Genomic DNA, 20390 nt, shown 5'->3' with positions numbered 1-20390 from the left:
TCAAACAAAGCTAGAGTGAAAATGAATGAGAAGTGCCCATAGCATTCCTCAGGATAATGAAACAATTCATGACTGATAACTGAAAGTAAGTTGATAGTATGAAACTCAGGTTTGTGGGGAACCTGTTATCTTTATCTACATCTTTAAAGCCTCTTGCAAGTGGAGAACTTTAAGGTTTTATATTGGTGAGACATAACCTTGGCACCATTTCTGATAACATTTCACATGACCACATTTGAGGAATCATAAATTGCAACTACAGTATTTCTTCAGGGGGATATACTCTGACAGACAAATGTCAGCAGCATTGTGCTGTAAGCTATACTTGTGTGTTCTGTACATTCAAATCCTAAGGAATATGAAGAAATAGGCCTAAGCATAATCCTAGGTTTGAGTTAAACACTATTAACCAACTTCTGAATCCTGCCCATTCTGGTTTTCCTGCCAGCTCCTCTGATGACTGTGATACGTTTCTACATTTCCTTGTTGGCAAGATCACTGGTCTCAGATCACATTTCAACCATGACATTTATCATTCCGATCATGTCACCTGCCCTGTTCTGCTATCTGAGTTCAGCCTATTTCCATTTAAGAGCTCTCAGATATAGTTTCTCATATGCATTAATCATCCTGCCCTACTGATATAATTCCTACTAAATTTCTGACAGAGGTCCTGCCTGTCATTGTCCCCGTCTTCTCTCTATTGACAAATAGTCTCTCTCCTCTGGATGTCTACTGGACTACGACTAAGCCTATATATATATATGACAGCCATTGTCTGCCCTTCCTAACAAAACCCTCCCTAGAGACCACTATAGCCACTGTACCACTGTAGCTGACTGCAGGTCCATTTCCAAATTTCCTTTCAGTTCTAAAGTTCCAAAAAAGGTTGTGGCTCACCAGCTTCTCCAACTGGTTGAGAGACATAATATCTTTGATAAATGTCAATTGGGCTTCCGTCAAAAACACAGTGAAACAGCACTGCTCTAGTAACAAATTATATTCTCATGCATGCAGATTAAGGGGAATATTCTATATTAGTTCCCAGTCTCATAGTCGAATCTTTGCAGAGGCGTTAAGAAACAAGGATCATACCATTTTGGCCAATCGGGGCTGTTCAATGTCTGATTTTACATAGAACTAACATTTTGTTTCTCCCAATAAATTAATATACAGCCTATTTGATATAAATATATATGGTATAAATGTCAACATATAATGTTGTAAATAAACATGTTATTAGAAAGAAGCTTTTTCGTGAATTAATTCAACTTTGCGGGACGTTTGAGTCATTTATCAGCATTGATGAACCACACAAGGAATATCATATTTTTTTTAAACAATAATGGGAATAGACCAGCTAGGAACTACGACACTGTCGGTGAGTCGGTGGGCACAACTCTGCACAAGAGCAGTGAATGGCAGACGAGCAGAGCAGAGAGAAAATGTTGAACAATAAGACCGATGTGTACGTTACAGTGAATAATGAATAGGGACAACAGCTCTGCAGCTTCAGTGGACTATAGGCAATCCTCGACAATTCTGATTCGACTATGTAAATCCATAGTCATTCACATTAATAATTACATGTCTTCTTTTGCTCCTCTCTTATGTGGAGTCCCACAAGGGTCAATCATTGGACCTATTCTGTTTTCACTGTATATGCTACCTCTGGGTGTCAGCTGCTTAACTTCTCCAGTAGTGTTTCTTACCATTGCTGATGACACACACCTTTACATCTCAGTTAAACTTGAAAACCTCAATGACCTTACCACCCTTCATGACTGCCTAGCCTATATTTCCAACTGGATGTCTCAAAGTAGGAGGTCAGTCTTAACTATATTGGCCCCCTTGCTAGCAACATCAAGACCACCTCAAAAAATCTTGGTATTCTTTTTGACCAACATGAACTTTGAACCCCACAACACAGAAATCATTCAATCTTGTTTGTTTCAGTTGCAAAAATCAAACCTATATTATAAGCTTAAAAAATTGAACTTCTAGTAGATACCCTAAGCCTACTGTAACTCCCTCTTTACTTGCATTACTCAGTCCTCTCTAGCCCATCTTCAATTAGTGCAAAATGCAGCGGTGCGGCTGTTAACAAATTCTAGTCCTCTGTCCCACATCACACCAGTTCTTGCCTCCCTTCATTGGCTATCAGTAAAACACAGAATCAATTTCCTACAAATGACCGACAAGGCCTAGGACGCCCCCCAACATATTTAGCAGAGTTGTTGATCCCCTATTCAAGCTCTTGGCCGCTCCAATCATCTGATGAAGTCCTTTAATCTGTTCCCCATACCTGTTTTAAATCCAGAGGTGACCGTGCTTATTCAGTTGTAGCTCCTAAACTGTGGAATAGCCTTCCCAAGCCTCTCATCAGATCTGCTGAGACTGTGGGTTGCTTTATGCGGCTGATGAAAACTCATCTCTACAGGTTAGCCTTTTTATAAACACTTAGTATTGTTACAATAGTAGTACTTAGTAATAATAGTAATACTTTGTAGTTTTGTTACAATATAACAGGTTATAGAGTGAAATTGAGTTTGTAACAACAGTAACAACTATATACCTTAATGCATAAAAATAGTTAACAGAACTAAACTATATTCGGTAGAGCAGTGCTGAGGATGAATTTGAGTATGGTTGTATGTATGTGTATTCTATCCTATGTGTGAAGAACTTTGTAACTGTGTGTTTTAAAAGTATTATCTCGATACAAGTATATTGAATTCTATGTTACTGATTGTATTGCTTTTAAGGAAGACTATTTTCTCAGTGTATGACCTCTCTAGTAGATTTCCAAGAAGTCCATGTACTTTACATGCAAACGTTTCTCTGTAAACTTTGACTTTCAATGTAAATATTTTGCCTTCCTTGTTCCCCCTGGTGGGCTTGGGATGGCATTCCATAGATGCCGCACATTTTCCTCCTGCTGCCTTTACTTGTTGTAGCCGAGTGCCACTTTTCTCAGCTCAGAAAGTCTTCAATAATAAATCTATCTCCATCTGCTGAACACCTTTTTTAGGTGGTGCACATGTAGGACTCTCTGATTTACCATTATTTTGGTCCCATTTGTGCTCAGACAGGTTTTTCAGATATTTCATCCTGCCTCTAACATCCGTACATAAAAGACAAGAGCCCCCCGCCAAACTGTGAGTGTTAGGGGCTTCTGTTAAAAGGTTATGATTACATAACTCCAGGCAGTGCCAAGTTTGAACAGCTTCACACAAGGAGACTCATTCCTGGGGACGCTCAAGTGTCATAAACTCATCGTCATTCAGCCGGGATGAAAAACAAAATCAATCTTAAATACGTGTATGCATTCCAATCCACACACATCTGGAGTACTGCAGAAATTACTGTTATTGTTGTCAGGTCTGTTGCATTTATCCCCATGATTTCACCACTTTGACTCCCAGGAACCCTGAATGGTTCTCAACTAACCACAGCAATAATGGATCAAGAACAGATGTACAACAAAGTAAGCTTGTTCCAAGATAATGATGACCTTTGGTGTTTGTTTAACATGCTCAAAAAACTGTAGTCATGTGAAATAATGTGCATTCTTCATATGCTGTATGTACACGTGTGCCTGCTTAGATTTACTTTGCCTCTACAGTTACTGCACTTTTAAAGTCATGCACTATTTGTATCATAATGTGAGTAAATCAAGGCATCTGGCAGCCATAGAGGGGACATTTGGTAACAAATCAAGTGTCTTCTTTTGGAGGCTTTTGAACACATTTTGCAATAAGAGCCTGTGCAAAATACTTGGAAAAATAACAGTGGAGCTCTGTGTTTTGCCTTAATTTCCATGGAGATTCCAAAACTTCCTGCCTTCAGCAGTCATGGAATGTGCCCCCACCCCCTTAAGTTTTCCACATAAATCAGGGCACCGTTCTCTAATTTTAGGGCTGTTACTGAGATGAAGCAAACCTCTGAGATATCAGGCCACTTGCAGCAATTTTTTAGGTGTGTCAATTGCAACATTGTGTGGCTGGTAAGCTGAAGGTATGAAGGTGTTTAGCTTTAGATGTTGACTGTGGCCAAGCAGCAGCAAGAGCACCACACCTGCTCTGCTCCTCCGCTGCCCACTGATCACCCATCCACTTCTCCTTAAATCACTTCATGCTGCTCCTTTGCCACTATTGACATGTGTCCAGTGAAAGACAGAGCATGTTAAAAATATTTTCTTTTAGAATAATAATTTGTATAGTATAGTATTTAGACTTGATAAGTAAAGCTGCAAAGTGTAATGAGAGAGGGGTCATTCCTAGTGTTGAACCCACAGGAAATTTCATCCGATTCTGCAGTTCCCTTAACCTCTACGGAGTGATTTAGCTTCTTTCAGCTTATTGTTTTGGTTTTATGACCTTTACTGTTTTGGTTCATTGTCATCAACCTCCTTTCCAACAGCAGCAGGGAGCTGTTTTTAATGAAACAATTGACAATGTACTGCGAAAAGTACTGTGTCAAAACTAGCAACTAGCTGGTGAACATAGCAGAGCATTTAGCAGCTAAAGAGAGAGATATTTTCAGGAGTTGATGGAGACAAGAACTAAAAAGAGAGTGATTTTTGGCCATAAATTCATCAGGTGGAACTATCAGGCAGAGTTGTAGATTTGCAACTTGGACTCAAGGTGTAAGTCTCGAAAAAGACTTGAGTTTTGACTTGATTTACTTCAGACTTGACTCCCGAAAGATTTGACTTGAGACTTATACAATAAAGTCTCAGGTTTTGATGAGGTTAAATGCCAGAACAATTAAAAAATATATCAGACAGGGCTAGGCTGGTTTCACATGCCTTTAACTTCAATATTTAATTATCATTTACTGTAAGCACTGAATTGACTTGGCATCTGCTATGTAAAAAACAATATTTACACAGTTTTCAAAGGAAAATGTTGCTGTAAAAAGCCATGTCCTTTTGATGAGGACTTCAAGGACTTGAAACTTGACTTGAGACGTAACTATGACAGACATTTGACTTGCACTTGTCTCGAATGACTTGAAACTTGACTTGGACTTGCCCCAAAACTCTTAAATACAGCCCTGATAGTAGTTACTAGATAGTAGCACTTATTTGTTTCACATGTAGACTATGTAACCCGTAACCCTGTCCTTAGACTAGCTCCTAGCCCCCATGCCCAAAAATACTTGTTCTTCATGAAACACGCACTGTGAACACAATGTGAACATTGTGCCTCGAACCATGGCCGTTTAGCTGGTTCCAGTCTCGGACTGCCAGTGGTTTCCAGTGAATCAAGTGAGCTGCACAATCCAGAAAGACTGATTCACCATAAGAAAGAAATGGATGCATGAGTCAAAATGTTCTGTGTCTGAAGCAACCCAGAGAGACATGCTGCAGTGGCACGAAGACAATGGCACCTGAGTCAGTAGTAAAGATCAGACACTGCATTGCCAGGCACAAGCGAGTTACCTATGAAAAGTTGGTTTCTTTCAGTCTACAACGTCAATGAGTAATTAACAATGTAGAAGAATGAGTAAGTGACAAATTAGTATGTGAAATGGCAGAGAGAGGTTAAATAATTCATACTGAAAACATGAGTTATTGGATAGATAGGTCAGCTGTGAAAGCCATAGGCTGTATGTTTTATACATACTAATATGCAGATGTCACACTAGTTTAGTCTCAGTTTGCCTGACTCTGTGCAACTCATACCCTCTTTTGTAAGGGAGCCATCTCACTCTGACATCTCTCCATATGTCCATATGTGCATGTGTGTGTATTTCAGACATGTGTGCATACAATACTAATTAATTAATAACAGAGTGAAAAAGCATTGAATTTCCCCTTGTGGGATTAATAAAGTATGTCTTCTTAGTATTATTTACAGTTCCCTATATCTGCTTATTTCTTCTCTGTGAAAATAAATTCCTCTAAAAATTCCTTTCCACAACAACCCACACCATTTTCGTAACTAGTCAGCAATAGTATCCAAAGAATGCTTGTCATGAGGGTTTTACAAATTCTCAGTTAAAGCAACATACCAACAGGTGTATGTGAGGGAGTGAGCGAGCACAGCTGGGGAATTTTGTGGTCATGCCTCAGCATACAGGAATGTTTTATACAACACTTTATGGGCCCAGGTGTAAATGATGAGATACTTGACTCTTGGGATTGTGGAGTGAATAGTGCGCACTCGGGTGCTCAAAGGTCTGTGATTTTAAGATAATCATGAATCACTGTCACAGATTTTGAGAGGGGCCGAGCAGAAGCCAGTCTATTTTTTAATTTTCTTCTTAATGAATATACAAAGAACAGTGGTGCAGAACCAAAATAAAGGTTATGTTTTCTAGACCTAAAGTGAACATAGCTGAGGCCTGTAGATGTGACGACAGTCAAATATACAGTAATTTTAATAATTGAAGCAACCCCCCCGAAAAACAGGGAATCCCCCGATAGGGAATCTAATAAAGCACAGGGTCATGCTGACGGTCATACACTGTTTGACCACTGATGACTCTTGACACCGTCTGACCAAGACATGTAGCAGAAATTCCTTTAGATTTACACAAGTAATGCAAACCCACTGTTACTGATAGTATGACAATGTAGTTTCTGAAAGTGAACTCTGAACTGCAAAATGTTCCCAGAAAGTGACAACGGACTTCCTGAAAAGCCCACTGTTACAATTAAGGATGGCTCTGTTCTATTCAAGTGTAGTAAACCAGCATGCACAATTCCAGGACCCTGCAACTGAAGCAGCTAGATGGAATTTAGCCATCATTAATTTCATTATTTACGTTCATATTTTCCTTCTGTCACTTGTCGAACTGTCTTCTGTGAAAAAAATGCCCATGAATTCTTTTCTGCTCAGCGCAAAAAGTTTCCTTCACACACACATTTAACATGTATGCAAAAATTCATAGAACCATACAATGGGGACGTTTCTGTAGTTGGCTACTGCCCTCCAGTGTTTCAATGAAAGTATTGCGGTAGCACCTACCAGCGCAGTAGGAGGGCTCAATTGGTTCACTCGTAGGAGCCAAGCAGCCAGCACCAATCAGTTTCTTCTCTCTGAGCGGGAGACTCTGGAGGGACGGCTACATACAGTCACGTGACAGACGGAGATAGCCGAAGTCAGCAGCTAGCTGCTCTGCACCATAGATTTTACTCTTTACTGTTTGGAACATGAATAATCAATGTCAAATACACAGCCAATGGCAGTAGTGGAAAGTACATTAATAAACAACCTATGTATAGCCATATAGCCAAATTAAAAACAACTTTGAGTTACTTGTACTTTACTCGAGCAGTTCACTACATTTCAGTGTCAAAACTGTACTTATTTACTGCATTACATGTATCAGCTTTTGTAGGTTAAAATTTTACAAACATAACATAATACATACGATAGTAAAGACTGAAATCCCAACATGTACATCTACTGTAGATCCACCAGCTCCACCATTTAAAATGCTCCTCATATGTTGTGCATCAATATTGATAATGTCATATAATGTTACAAATAATGTAAAATATTATAACACTCCGAAGAGATGTTTCTCCAGTGGTAGCCAATTATCATATTATGGACAGCTGCCAGTGCTACTACTAGCAGATTAGCATGAGTGCTAACTCGGCTGCCTCCGTATGTGACTCTTGCTGCAGGTCGTACCAGTCCTCGACCGCCCCCCTCTTTCTTTCCTGGTGCAGGTTGGTCAGAATATCTCCGGAGCTTTGATTGGCCAGCGACCTGGGAGTCTCTTCTCTGATTGGTGGAATGAAACAGGGAGGTCCGGTCCTTGCTCAGCGTTCTTCCGGCTTACATGTTGGAAAAAAGAAAAGACGAATGGAAAAAATTGTAATCCACGAAACGACCATTGCTTAGTAACTCCGCGGTACGGTAACAACTGCACACATGTTGAAACGTGTTTGTTTATTTAGCCCTACGAAGTTTAAGACGTTGTACTCTGTAGAGAGTTCAGGATTTTGCATGAAAAGCAAGCGGCACCAGGGTTAGCGATTCTAACGTTAGCCCGCTGCTAGCTAATATAGCTGGCTAACAAGGTAGTTTTTTAGTTTTAAGGTTACCGAACCAAAACCAGTGACCACATTGAGCATTATCTGATTGAGCAGGTATCTCGATTGGTCATTTTGATGTAGGCAGTCGAAAAGTCGTTTTTGTACCTGCACACATTTGATATTTGATAAGCAACGATACAGCTGTTGTCGGGCAGTTTTGTCATATGTTATTGCCCATGTAACGGTAAACAAAGGTCCACAAAGAGGTTATTGTCTTGTTTTTCAAAGTAAAATGTATTTACGACGGTGTCCATTTTTATCAACACCAGTTGCTGAAGGTTAATGTTATCGACTTGCTACTTTGCTTGTTGGTAACCACAATATTCCGCAGCGCTTAGCCTGTTTACGTCCCCGCACCGCCTGTTAAGGGTTAAACTGGTAGGCTTTTATTCTTGTAGCCGTCGTACGTGTTATACCGAATGCATTTATTCACTAACTTTCAACCTTAATGATGTATTCAATATGTATTATACTCTAATTGACCATCTTGTACAATCTTGCCACTATTTTAGGTCATAAAGAGTTAAAATGAGCTCCCAGCAATTCCCCCGACACGGGCTGCCTGCTTCCAGCGGGGGAGCTCCTCAGATCCCTGCTGCTGGAAACCTAGTGTCTGTCAATCAGCCGTCAAATACAGCAGGTAACTTATTGTCACTGAAATGACTTGTAATATATACTACATATATGGAGAGGAAGGCACCTGTAAGTAAATGGTTCATCAAATTATTTTTCCTTAAGGGGGTGGAGAAGCGGACAGCAGCCGGGATGCTGATCATGGGCAGCACGATCATCCACCTGCTGGGGGCGGGGGAACCTTGGCCTTCAGAGATGAAAAGCAGGAGACCATGGTGGTCAGACCTTACCCACAAGTTCAGACGCATGGCCAGCCACAAGCTACTCCCCAAACCATGGCCATCCAGCCTGGCACACCTGTGACTGTACCTGCCCCCTCAGTCCACCTCCCACAGGGCCAGCCTCCAATCCTCACAGACGGACAGATGAAGGTGATGATTACGTCTGTAACTTTTAAATCTTGCACAAGCTTTTGTAAACTTATTGATAGTAAAATATACAGTGTCTTTACCATCTTAAGTGTGAAGTGAACACAGTTTAATCATAAATAATTTGGCAAAGATATAATGCGTTCTGTGATTAGACAACAATAAACTGTCAATCCCTAAGGTTGATTTATTAACTCAAAGTCCATGTAAGATAACCTTATTGGAGTTGGAAGATTGGCTGGACCGATTGTCAGGAGGAGTCGGGGCTAATGAGGGACCAACAGTCTGTACTGGTGATCTTGAATTTTGAAAGGATTCAGCAAGTAACAACAGTCAGAGTTGGACAGGTTTCATTTGCTTAATATCACAACGCTTGGTCTGTTTGGGCTTGTTTCGTGTCAGCTGGTCCGACAATGACATTTGAGATCAAACTTGGCAGCAGCCAATGGCAGATTAGCTCAAGAGGAACGACAATGTAATGAACAGGAAAAGTAAAACTTCCAGTTCTGTTTTCAGTCTAACTTGGTAGAGATTGTCCATCTTCATGTAGTTCTTGTTATGTAATTTCTTTTGGAGGGATGAAACCTGTGACTGAAGATATTTCTCTTACAATATAACTTCCGAATGACCTGCTTTGTTATATATTTTTAAACATGCAGGTTACTTAATTCAACTGGACTGGAGCGTTTCTAGTAGACATGTTAAGAGCCTAAGTTTCTAATTTTTATATTTAGATCATTTTTTTGTTTGAATAGACCTTCTGCTCAATTAGTAATGCATCTGAAACAAAGATGTGCTTGATCTTGAAGTGGCAACTTCATTAAGAGAGAGGCCATGTGGAAACAGTCTAACTTTTTTTTTTTTTTTTTTTAAATTCAACAGTATTGAACCGCAACATGTGGTTGAATGTGTGCATGGATTGTGTAGTTAAAGTATACTGTTGGGAGGTGGATGTGCACAGTTTCATATTGCAATTTGTTGGATTTAGTAAACAACTTTTTTTTATAGCACTGCTCCTAACACCTATCATGGCTAAAAACAGAACATGTTTGTTTTGTGCCTTTCTTTAGGCTGTCCTGAAGTCACCTATGCCAAGTCGTCTTATTGCCCCAGCGCCAGCTTCCAACCAGGGTCATATCCCTATACCTCCCAAGGTGCCTGGTCACATTACTGTCACCATAGAGAGCAGTATTGCCCCAACCCCATCTATTCCTGTGGCAACTATCAGTGGTCAGCAGGTGAGTGAACTGTGTGTTAACTGTTACTCTATGTTATTGTTCCATTCTTGCTTATGACTCAAGTTGCCGGCTGCTTTCATTGTGTTTCAGGGTCACTCCAGCAACTTACACCACCTGATGCCAGCTAACATTCAGATCATCAGGGGCAGTGCCCCTGCACTGCAGATTGGAACCCCTGCGGTCCCTCCCCAGACCTTTACATCCCATTTACCCCGAGGTATGCTGACGAACAGGATCCCAGTCTGAAGTTTGCTTGTCCTTGAAACGGTAATCCATTTACCACTCATTTGTAGCAGTGCATTTGTCTAGATCAGTCCTATTTGTTCCCTGTAGGGGCTGCTGCAGCAGCTGTTATGTCCAGCTCCAAAACTGTCCTGCGGCCAGCCACTGGAGCAAGCGCGGGTCCCGGCCAGCCCACAGTGCAGCACATAATCCACCAGACTATTCAGGTGCTCAGGTGTACTTTCATCTGTGTTGATATTGTGTTGGACATTTAAAAACATTGTGTGTAACGGTGCCATAACTCTCTGTCCACAGTCCCGCCCTGCTGTAACAACGTCTACAGCTGTGCTTCCAACTGTGGTGGCCCCCATTTCTGCAACGAGAACTCAGTCCCCAGTTATCAGTCCAACAGTAACACACTCTGCAGAGGTGGCACATGGGTACGTAGCAGTCTAAGAATTTATTGACTTATTATTATTATTATCACCCATTCATGACTGGACCAAAATAATCACGTGACAAACGCTGTTGGAGGACAGTAAAAATGGTCTGAGGCGTAATATTTACTAAAAACAGGCCTTGCACTGACTCAGTCATTTTGACATATACTTTACTTGGGCGGACATAGTTGAAATTTTACATTACAGAGCGACAGTGAACGCACCACTGCAGATGTCACTCACTAACGTTAGTCTCGGTTTCAACCCACATGCTGATTCACGGAAGAGTTTATTAAACACGCCGACTTAATGAAATGTACTGCTGATGGAGAAAGTCAGCCATACAGGGAGAGAGAGACAGAAAGAGGTGGAGCAAGCCGGCGGGTCTCATTTATAAACGATGCATACGTACAAAACAGGGCTTGAGACGTGCGTATGCCCCATTTCTAAAGCAAAGGTTGTGATCTATAAAAAAACAAACTTGATGAGAAAATGTGCAGCCCTGTAAGTAAACTCTGAGCCATGCGTACGTGCATAAAGAGGAGTAAAGAGAAACAGCGACTCATGGCAGAAGGATGAAACGGTTTTAAATGAATAGGCCTACTATTGTGTCAAAGAGTATTATAGGCTTAATGCCTTTCTGAAAAAACAAACACCAGTTTGATTTTCCCTGAAGTGCGCAAAAAACACACAATTTAAGATAATTTGCAGCGCACAGAAAAAGATCCAGATTTAGGATAATAAACACAAACGGAGCGTGAAAGTACGTTTTTTTTTTTACCCACCAAACATGCTTCACCAAAAGGAACGTCAGTGTCACACTGAGTAAAATTTCATTTTGTAGCTTTTCTGTCAGATTTTGCCTCCTTTTCTTCATGCAGTCAGGATGTATTAATATTAATGAGGGGCGTTTCACTGACCATTTGGTAACTATGGGCGTTTGAAGGGTCGGACATGGAACTCCCTCAGATGTGCCACATTTCAACTTGATTGTGATTTATTAAGGGAACTAAGGGAAGGTTTTCTAAGTCTGAATAGTTTGACATTTTTGGCTTTTTACAATACATTATGGTATCCTTAATTTTCCAACAGGCATTTGTAAACTGACCATCATAGATGTAATAGTGGCAACTTACTATCCTCGGAGACACCGTAGAGTAGAGCCCGACCGATATGGTATTTTTAAGTCCGATACCGATATATTTTGAGGATTTTAAAATCTGATATGCTGATAAATCAGCCGATATTCTTTTCCCCCTTATTTTAAGAAACACATAACATAAACAAAGATTATGCCGAACATATGTTATGTTGAGACCTCACCAAGATACCATGACATAATGCAAAAATAAACTTTGTTATCGTTAGAAATAGCACTTTGAACAAAAGTACAACAAAATATATTAGTTTTGATAAATAAGAGTCAAACATATAAAACTACAGAAAACATTTTAAAAATATCTGATTTATTATAAATTATTACTAGTACTACTACTAGAACATTAAATTAAATAGTGTATGTATTGACAGAAACTATAAAAAATACCAATATAGTACTATTTCTAAAACTAATATCATATATCATCTCTCATGTCATTGCTATCGTAATAATGATAAACGGGGCTCTCCTACATAGGCAAATAATTGTGTACATATTATATATGTACTCTATCGGCTATTAGAAAAGCCGATGCAGATATATTGATAACAATAAATCGCTCGGGCTCTACTATAGAGTGATGTGTACTGGACCACATTTTGAAGGAAAGAAAAAATCTTAAGTTAGGCTCAGTTTCTGTATACGGTTTACCTATTTTTGTTCCTCTGGTCTATAGATATTTGTCTAAATTTAAGGACAAAATCTGCTTCTTAACCAAACATCCAGTTTTCATAAAAGATAGCAGTGGTTCCAAACCTTTTTGGCTTGTGACCCCTTAAAGCAAAGCAGTGTCTACTTGCAAACTGTCATCAGAGGTTACGACGTTAGGCTTGATAGTTCAACTGAAGAGTGTTTTTTCTGTCTCATATTGTTTCATTTGATGGGCCTGAAGAGGGTAGAGTTTTTAATATATAGCAAAAAGAGAAATTTCAGTAAAAAGAAAAAAGTCCTTTGTGTAACATGGGGAAGATTTCTGCACAGACTATTCCCTTTGGACTTTGTCAAACCTTGCCTGTGCCTGATTTAATGCACTAAAGGGACATGATTTTTTTTTTCTTTCAGGCGTCCAGGGCTGACCATTCACCCCCCTCCAGCCACTGTCAGTATTCAGAGGTCTCAGACATCCCGTGACACCGCCACACGGATCACGCTGCCGTCTCACCCTGCAATTGGGGCTCAAAAGCCTCAGCCTCCGCACACCATGACACAGGTCACTGCCTCTTGATGGCTTGCTGCAAAAATAATGAATTTTATATTTTTATTTAATTAATTAATTTTATACAGTGACTGAAATATTTGCTCTTATTTTTTGTTCCCCACAGAAGCCCATCTTCAGTCCTGTCACACCAGTAGCTGCAGCAACTGTGGCACCAATTGTTGCCACTAACACTGTTCCATCCACCACCACAATGGGTATTGGCTTTTTGTTTATTCCACAAGCTAGTCACACCACTTGAAGAAAAAACTAAACTGCAAATTGAGCAGGTATTCTCACACAAATATTGATCACCTTGTTGTCTTCATGTCAAGGCACTGTGCCACATACCCAGATGACCAGTAACACTATTGTCACCATGACGATGGCCTCACACTCCTCTCATGCTACAGCAGTGACCACGTCCGCCATCCCTGTTGGTAAGTCAGCCATTTTGTCTCTTTGGTAAGAACACTGCTGTGTGCTACATAAGCACGGGGTGTTAATTGTGATGGCAATTCAAGTGTTCAAATAAACAGCTCAGGCAAACACTTGTCTTTCTGTGAATTTTATTCAAGTCTTCTGCAGAAGGACTCACAGCAACACACATGCTTTATACACGTATGCTCGGATGAGTGAGGAGAGCTCCGTGAGCCTGTTATTTATCCAGCTTTAGGGTCAATCATATCATCCCACAGAGACACGTTTTGTCCCTGAAGTCTGGATAACACAGAGAACAGAGATATTTTGACTGTTACGTTTACACAGATTCAGTACCACAACACAGATGAGTCTCCCTGAGTCCAGCATTACATGCAATAAGTTTGGAATTCCCATTACATAATCTAAATCAATTCGGTGTGTTTCAGTAAGTCTTTCTCTTAACCATTCCCTGGTGTTGTTCACAGCAAAGGTGGTCCCTCAGCCCATTGCCCACTCTTCATCCCGCGTGCAGGCTGACTATCCTGGAGAGAGAGCCAACCTCATCCCGATCCCAGGCCATCGGTCATCTCCTAACCCTATCACCGTGGAAGCAAGAAGTGACAACAGGTGAGCGCACAATTTACACGGTTCTTCCATGTTTTAGTGATAAGGTGACAGAGACATCTGAGGGGAATCTGTATTCTCAACTGATATGTCTACAGTAGCTATCTACTTCTGTGTCTTTTACCTACCACAAACACTAGAGAGTTATATTCCTGCAAAGAGCTCTGTCGTACTGCCTGCTTGCTCTCAGTTTATATTTGCTCATCTACACAAATAAGGTCGCTTTGGGCAAACGGAAACAGTCAAGTTGTACATATACATTAGGGTTGGGCGATGTCTACAAAATTTCCATCGGACAATGTCACGATGTCAATGACAATCACAATGCCGGCTCAAAATCATGATGTCTGTCTGCTATGGACGATGGCACCGTCTATCGGCCCAACCCTAATATACATAGCTTTGTGCTGACCGATAACTCGTATTTTCATCGTCACCGCGATATGAAAATGCACAATAAACACATCGCAAAAGACCGCTTGAAACGCGCCGAATAAGAATACTCAGGATGGGCACTGAAACATGATAGGAAATGAGTCCCAGGGCTGAAGACTATTTATTAACGTTTACAATGTTCACTATTTTAGTTTAGCATTTAAAATATTGACCTGATGATGGCAGTGGGAATCACCAAAATATTTGTAATTCATCTTGAGAAAATGTGATGGCAGTCCATCTAGTAGTTAGTGAGTTATTTCAGTCTGACTCTGGACCAACATGATCAACCAACCGACCCTCATGCCGCCAGTGTGGCTAAAACTAGGGAAAGACCTATTGATGATAAAAGGATAAAACTGTCCTCCTGGATAGAATATATTGTTTTACCAGCCGATATTAATATGTTTATGGAAGCGGATTTCAACCTCCTCATTGTGGAAAATAATAGAGAGGTTGTTTTGTAATTATAACTTCTGTGTAAATGTATAGATATGGAGAATTTATAAAATGATTATAATTATTAGAGCCATATCATGTGATAAGTAGGAAATTATCTTATGTACTGAAACATTTATTCAGATAACGAATGATTGTTTAATCTTGTATATTTTCTTTTGAAGGTCTTCTGTGCCTGTGCAGTTCCAGTATTTCCTGCCGGCGTACTCCTCGTCATACCCTCTGACACACACCTACACCCCCATCAGCAGCTCTGTTTCTGCCATCCGCCAGTATCCTGGTAAGCACCACTTACCAGTGTTGTTTTACTGGCAGCCACAGCTAACTACTGTAGTGACTGGTGAAAAGTGCAACATACCCTTTTTTTTATTTGACTTGATGTATAAAAGTTTGGGCTGTGAGGTGTTGACAGATATAGTGAACTTGATTAAACATGACAGCATTAAGATCTCATTTTAACTTTATTTTCCGCCTCAATAAGTTACTCCTCAAGCTCCGAGTTCAGCACTGCCCACCCAAGCAGGAGTAGGCGTGGCAACCACTGTCCATCTAAACCACATGCAGCTGATGGCAGTCGATCGGATTGGCCTCCCATCTGCACAAATCAGCACCCAGGGGATCCAGCCCGCACCAATCGCCGCACAGGGCATTCAGCCTGCACCGATAGGCGTGCAGGGCCTGCATACGTCTGCACCAATCACCACACAAGGACTACAGCAGGCACCAATAGTCACTCAGCAGCAGCAGCAAGCGCAGTCTGAAGCAAAACCCGGTAATTACCTACCTCAGTAAAAACAACACGGTGTTTGCGTGCCTCACTGAGTTGTGTGGGCTCTTTGTAACACGTTTTTATTTCATTCAGGGGTTGTTCTGGCTGATGGCTTTGTAGCTAGCCCCATCAGCAGCACATTCAGCACCACCCAGCCAGTAGCCACAATGGTGCAGGCACATCCCCAGGGAGGAGTAGGAGGGACTCCTACCCTGGTCTCCTCCCCTAGACCCAGCATCCTCCGAAAGAAGCCCGCTAATGAAGGGTGAGTACATTACCAGCACGTGAGACAGTGAACCTTGTGCAAGAATATTTTCGTATTCGTCTCGTCTCCTAAACCTCTCTCACATCTTTCTGTATGGTTTGCTTGTACGAGTGCTCCAAGTCAGATTCACCAAACTTTCTTTTAACAGCACGAATGTGTCTTAAATAGCTTGTTTCAGCCTGATTTAATACCACCAGTAGGTGCATGTCTGTGAGATTCGATAATTAGCGTAATCACAATAAAGAAGGATTGTTTGATGAGAAAGTCTTTCTAAAGCTCAGCGGTCCTGACCTAGATGTGAGGAGATCAAAGTGACAGTCATGGAGATAGAGAATATAATACAGTAATTGATGTCTCAGTAAATTTACAAGCTATCGTATTTTACTTGTATGCTCAGTCTAACAACAAATCTGTGTATACTTGCTTGAGGTCAGTTGGCTTTTTATGGACTATAGACTACTGTAATGCACAAATTGAATGTAAAAAAACAAATGACATTTCTAGAGAGTATCTCCTGCTTATTTTCTGAATCATTACATGTTGTGGTAACCTAATTTTTAAACCATAGCTCAGCCCTAAAATTACACCTAGTCTGGAAACTGGGTTTTCGACTGCTCTGTACAGTAATGCATCACCTGACTAGCTAAATATTTTATTTTTTATTTTTCGTTTTTGTGTTTCAGCTGTGTTCGTAAGAACCTGATCCCCGCCCAGCCCAGTGAACCCAGTAGTGGCAGAATTGAGAGTGCCATGAGAGGAGCAGGATCTCCCCGACCTGCAGGGTGAGCCTATAATCACTCATCACATCACTTGCATCCATGTTCATGTCCTGTTACGATATGAGTCTGTAACCTGACACTTGGGATTCCTCCCTCAGCGTGAAACCCAAAGCTGAGATGCACATGGCGGTGGCGCCTCCTGTCATGGCTACAGTAGAAGCACTGCCTTCTCAGGGAGGAGAGCAGCAGGCCATGTCCTCAAACGCCCAGCACCTCGCCCAAGCAATCCCCACCATGCTCGCCACGCCGGGGCCTGTACCTCCCTCCCAGGCCTCCACTGTCCTCTCCGCCCTGCCTGCATCCATGGCTGTAACTCCCCCTGTTCCAGCTTCAATGGCCAACACCGTGGCCTCCCCCACTCAGCCAGCAGCCAGTAGCACTGCAGCCTGTGCTGCCAGCTCTGCCTGCCCAGATTTGAAAATTAAGCAGGAGGTGGAGACCATGGACACCTCCCAGCCAGGTGAGGAGCCTGTCAGTCACCAGTGACATTTATTAATGTGAAATTATAGGAAAGTGATATAAGGAAGCTGAAATATACAGGTAAGTTAACACTGTTTTTATCTCTTCCCCTGAGATCCCAATGCGAACTTGTCTTCAGCCCCAGCCCTCACCACTCAGACCTCCACCCTGAACACTCCTGCCACAGGAGATCTGATCCCTGGGGCCTCCCCGAGGAAGAAGCCCCGCAAGCAGCAGCATGTTATTTCTACAGAGGAGAGCGAGATGGTCGAGACCAACAGCACGGATGAGGAGAAGGCCCCAGGCAGGCCCATCACCGGCAGGGCTGAGAGGCGCGAATCTCCACCAAGGGAATATGTTGGTATGTAATGTAATGCCATTCAGTGTCAGTGGTGATATTGCGTGTTATCAGCACAATCACTTCAACACTTGCTTTTGTCTTCCAGATGAAGAAGGAGTGCGTTATGTACCAGTCAGGCCTCGACCACCTGTTACTCTTCTGCGGCACTACAGGAACCCCTGGAAAGCTGCTTACCACCACTTCCAGAGGTACAGCGACATCCGGGTCAAAGGTCAGTAGCTTCCTGCTCAAAGCCAAAAATACTTGTATTTTACATACAGCTAACAAGGATGGACAATAGGGGCTTTTTATTTCTTACAACAATCCTTTGCTTTTCTCTCAGAGGAGAAGAAGGGCAGTTTACAGGATATGGCCAACCAGAGGGGAGTGGCATGCAGAGCTCAAGGCTGGAAGATTCACCTGTGTGCTGCACAGTTAAGGCAGCTGGTGAGTGCCGGCCCCCAGACAGCAAAAATATAACTCTGTAGGACTCTTGGATGTTCAGTGATATAAAACAGACAGACAGGTTATATATTATCCCAAATACTTCTGCTTGTCCATGTGTTAGAGAGAAAATCCCCTTGAACTCCTTGCAACATGATAACTATGATAATATAAGACAAATGTTGGTTCAAATTAAAATGTTATAACAACATGACCATATTTACAGACCAAAGCGAGGTGAGTGCAGGCAGCGTTTGGAACTGATGTCTTTCAGCAAAACTGTGCAGAGAGAAAAACATTCTGGTACACTGTCTTTAATTTTTTTTAGTGGACTTCTGTAAACACAGTGTTTATGTTACTTGATCTACAGTCAAGTTTGGAGCATGATGTGTACAGCCGCCTCTCCACCCTTCAAGAGGGCCTGATTCCTAAGAAGAGAGCAGGAGCTGATGATGACCTTCACCGAATCAACGAGCTTATACAGGTAAGGTTGTTCCGGCATTTCTCACTGTTTGACTACATCTTCAGAGTGAGTGGATATATAATATTGTGAGATAAGCAGCCCTTCCTGATGCCAAAACTGCAGAAACATCGCAACTGAACCGTGGAGGAGCATGATGTTGGCTTAATTTTACAACTGGCAAAAATGTCATTTATTTGGTGAAACTCATCTGCATTAATAAGGCTTAGGAGGGCTGCTCCCAAGTCATCGGCTTTGTGTGTTTGTCCACAGGGTAACATGCAGCGCTGTAAGCTGGTGATGGACCAGGTGACAGAGGCCAGAGACACCATGATGAAAGTGCTCGACCACAAGGAGAAAGTGCTGAAGCTGCTCAACAAGAACGGCGCCGTCAAGAAATCCTCCAAACTGAAGCGTAAAGAACGGGCATGAGCGGGGCGGCGGTGGTGGTGGTGGGGAGCTATTCACTCTGTCGACAACTGCCACCGTCTCCTCTAAAGGGGTGAAGGAACTGCTCAAAAGTTGGTGCTATGATTTGCTGCATACAATCGCACGCACCCTCCCTATCTGCCTGAGAGCGGACAGAGAAGTGACAGAAGGGCAGAAATCAGGAATAGGAGCATTGTAGTTTGCATTAGAGCCCCCACCACCACCACCACTTGTTCATTTTTGAAGAGACCATTTGTACTAACTTAATTTCTCCCACTTCTTTTAAGACCATGTTTGACCTGGCGCATTGTGTATCTTTGATATTTGGCACTAAATGCAGGTGCAGTGAATACATGTAAGTATTTCAGTTAAGGAGAGTTACTGAAAAAATAATTTAAAAAGAGTCCTTTTAGTAAGCGGTGCGTATACAGACTAATCTCAGTCGTGCTCTTTTCATGAATCTGTGCCTTCATTTTGTCGGTGTACATGAAATGGACGGACGTGTGAAAGCTCTTCATCATTCAAAGGAAAGCGTCAATTTCACTGCTTCCCCTTTTACTCCGAACATCCTGCACCTGGAATTTTTTTTAGTTCACATTTGTTCATCTAGTATGGGTAAACAGTTGCCTATCAGCCACAAGTTTAGGTGTCATCTAAAAGATAAAGGAATACTTACATGGGTTGAGGTAAAAAAAAAAAAAAAAGTGAGAGAAGGAACCTAAATGTGCCACATTTAATTGATTTAATATACAAAAAAGCTCTTAAAGGATTAATAGTGTCATTAGATGGTTATCTGGAAGTGAGGGTTTAGTGCATATGTGTAATGCCAAGTTAACTTTACATTTAAAACTGCTATGAATCATCTACTTAATCCAAAGTAAATGGATGTCCTGGTAGTAAAAAAACAATATTTTCATTTGGTTTCAGACAGTAGATTGCTTGAAAGAAAGAGAGCGAGTATGCTCGTGTGACTGGTGGACTGAATTGATGTAAATCACTGTAAATGTGCTTTAGGTTTTCCATTGACCTGGTTCTTTTCAAGTTTTGTACTCGATACTTTTTTTGCTGTGTGATGTGTGCCGCTTCATTTTAGAGAGTGTACCCTATGAGATGAAGTGAGCCTGAAACATCCAGCTACTGTACATTGCTTTCTGTCTGTGTTATTATAGTAAAGATACTTAAACAATACCAGA

At 41.5% G+C, this 20390-nt stretch overlaps 2 protein-coding genes and 1 long non-coding RNA gene across 3 annotated transcripts in view; 2 read left to right on the top strand and 1 right to left on the bottom strand.

Moving 5' to 3' along the window:
- The window catches only part of LOC123971014, a 17342-nt gene extending 9576 nt beyond the window's left edge, over positions 1-7766 (bottom strand). Inside the window, exons 1-2 of the long non-coding RNA XR_006825113.1 lie at positions 7384-7766; positions 6978-7151 (exon numbers count right to left, since the gene is read on the bottom strand). This is a non-coding gene — a long non-coding RNA (uncharacterized LOC123971014). The remainder of the gene's footprint in view (positions 1-6977; positions 7152-7383) is intronic.
- On the top strand, positions 7725-20390 carry sap130a (Sin3A-associated protein a). Its single transcript, XM_046049505.1, has 21 exons — positions 7725-7872; positions 8569-8696; positions 8795-9060; positions 10128-10295; positions 10386-10512; positions 10629-10744; positions 10833-10957; positions 13179-13326; positions 13439-13529; positions 13647-13751; positions 14220-14361; positions 15417-15532; positions 15734-16024; positions 16115-16286; positions 16970-17068; positions 17164-17525; positions 17640-17885; positions 17971-18096; positions 18208-18311; positions 18679-18792; positions 19042-20390. Exons 2-21 carry the CDS (start codon positions 8585-8587, stop codon positions 19198-19200), a joined length of 3189 nt encoding a protein of 1062 aa, XP_045905461.1. The 5' UTR covers positions 7725-7872; positions 8569-8584; the 3' UTR covers positions 19201-20390.
- The window catches only part of LOC123971308 (unconventional myosin-VIIb), a 51486-nt gene continuing 50904 nt past the window's right edge, over positions 19809-20390 (top strand). Inside the window, 1 exon segment of the mRNA XM_046050027.1 lies at positions 19809-19812. Within this exon segment, the coding sequence (XP_045905983.1) occupies positions 19809-19812 (4 nt within the window).

Source organism: Micropterus dolomieu, linkage group LG05, assembly GCF_021292245.1.
Source record: "Micropterus dolomieu isolate WLL.071019.BEF.003 ecotype Adirondacks linkage group LG05, ASM2129224v1, whole genome shotgun sequence".
Classification (NCBI taxonomy): domain Eukaryota; kingdom Metazoa; phylum Chordata; class Actinopteri; order Centrarchiformes; family Centrarchidae; genus Micropterus; species Micropterus dolomieu.
The sequence above is the reverse complement of the archived record's forward strand: the minus strand, read 5'-3'. Positions and strand labels throughout refer to the sequence as shown.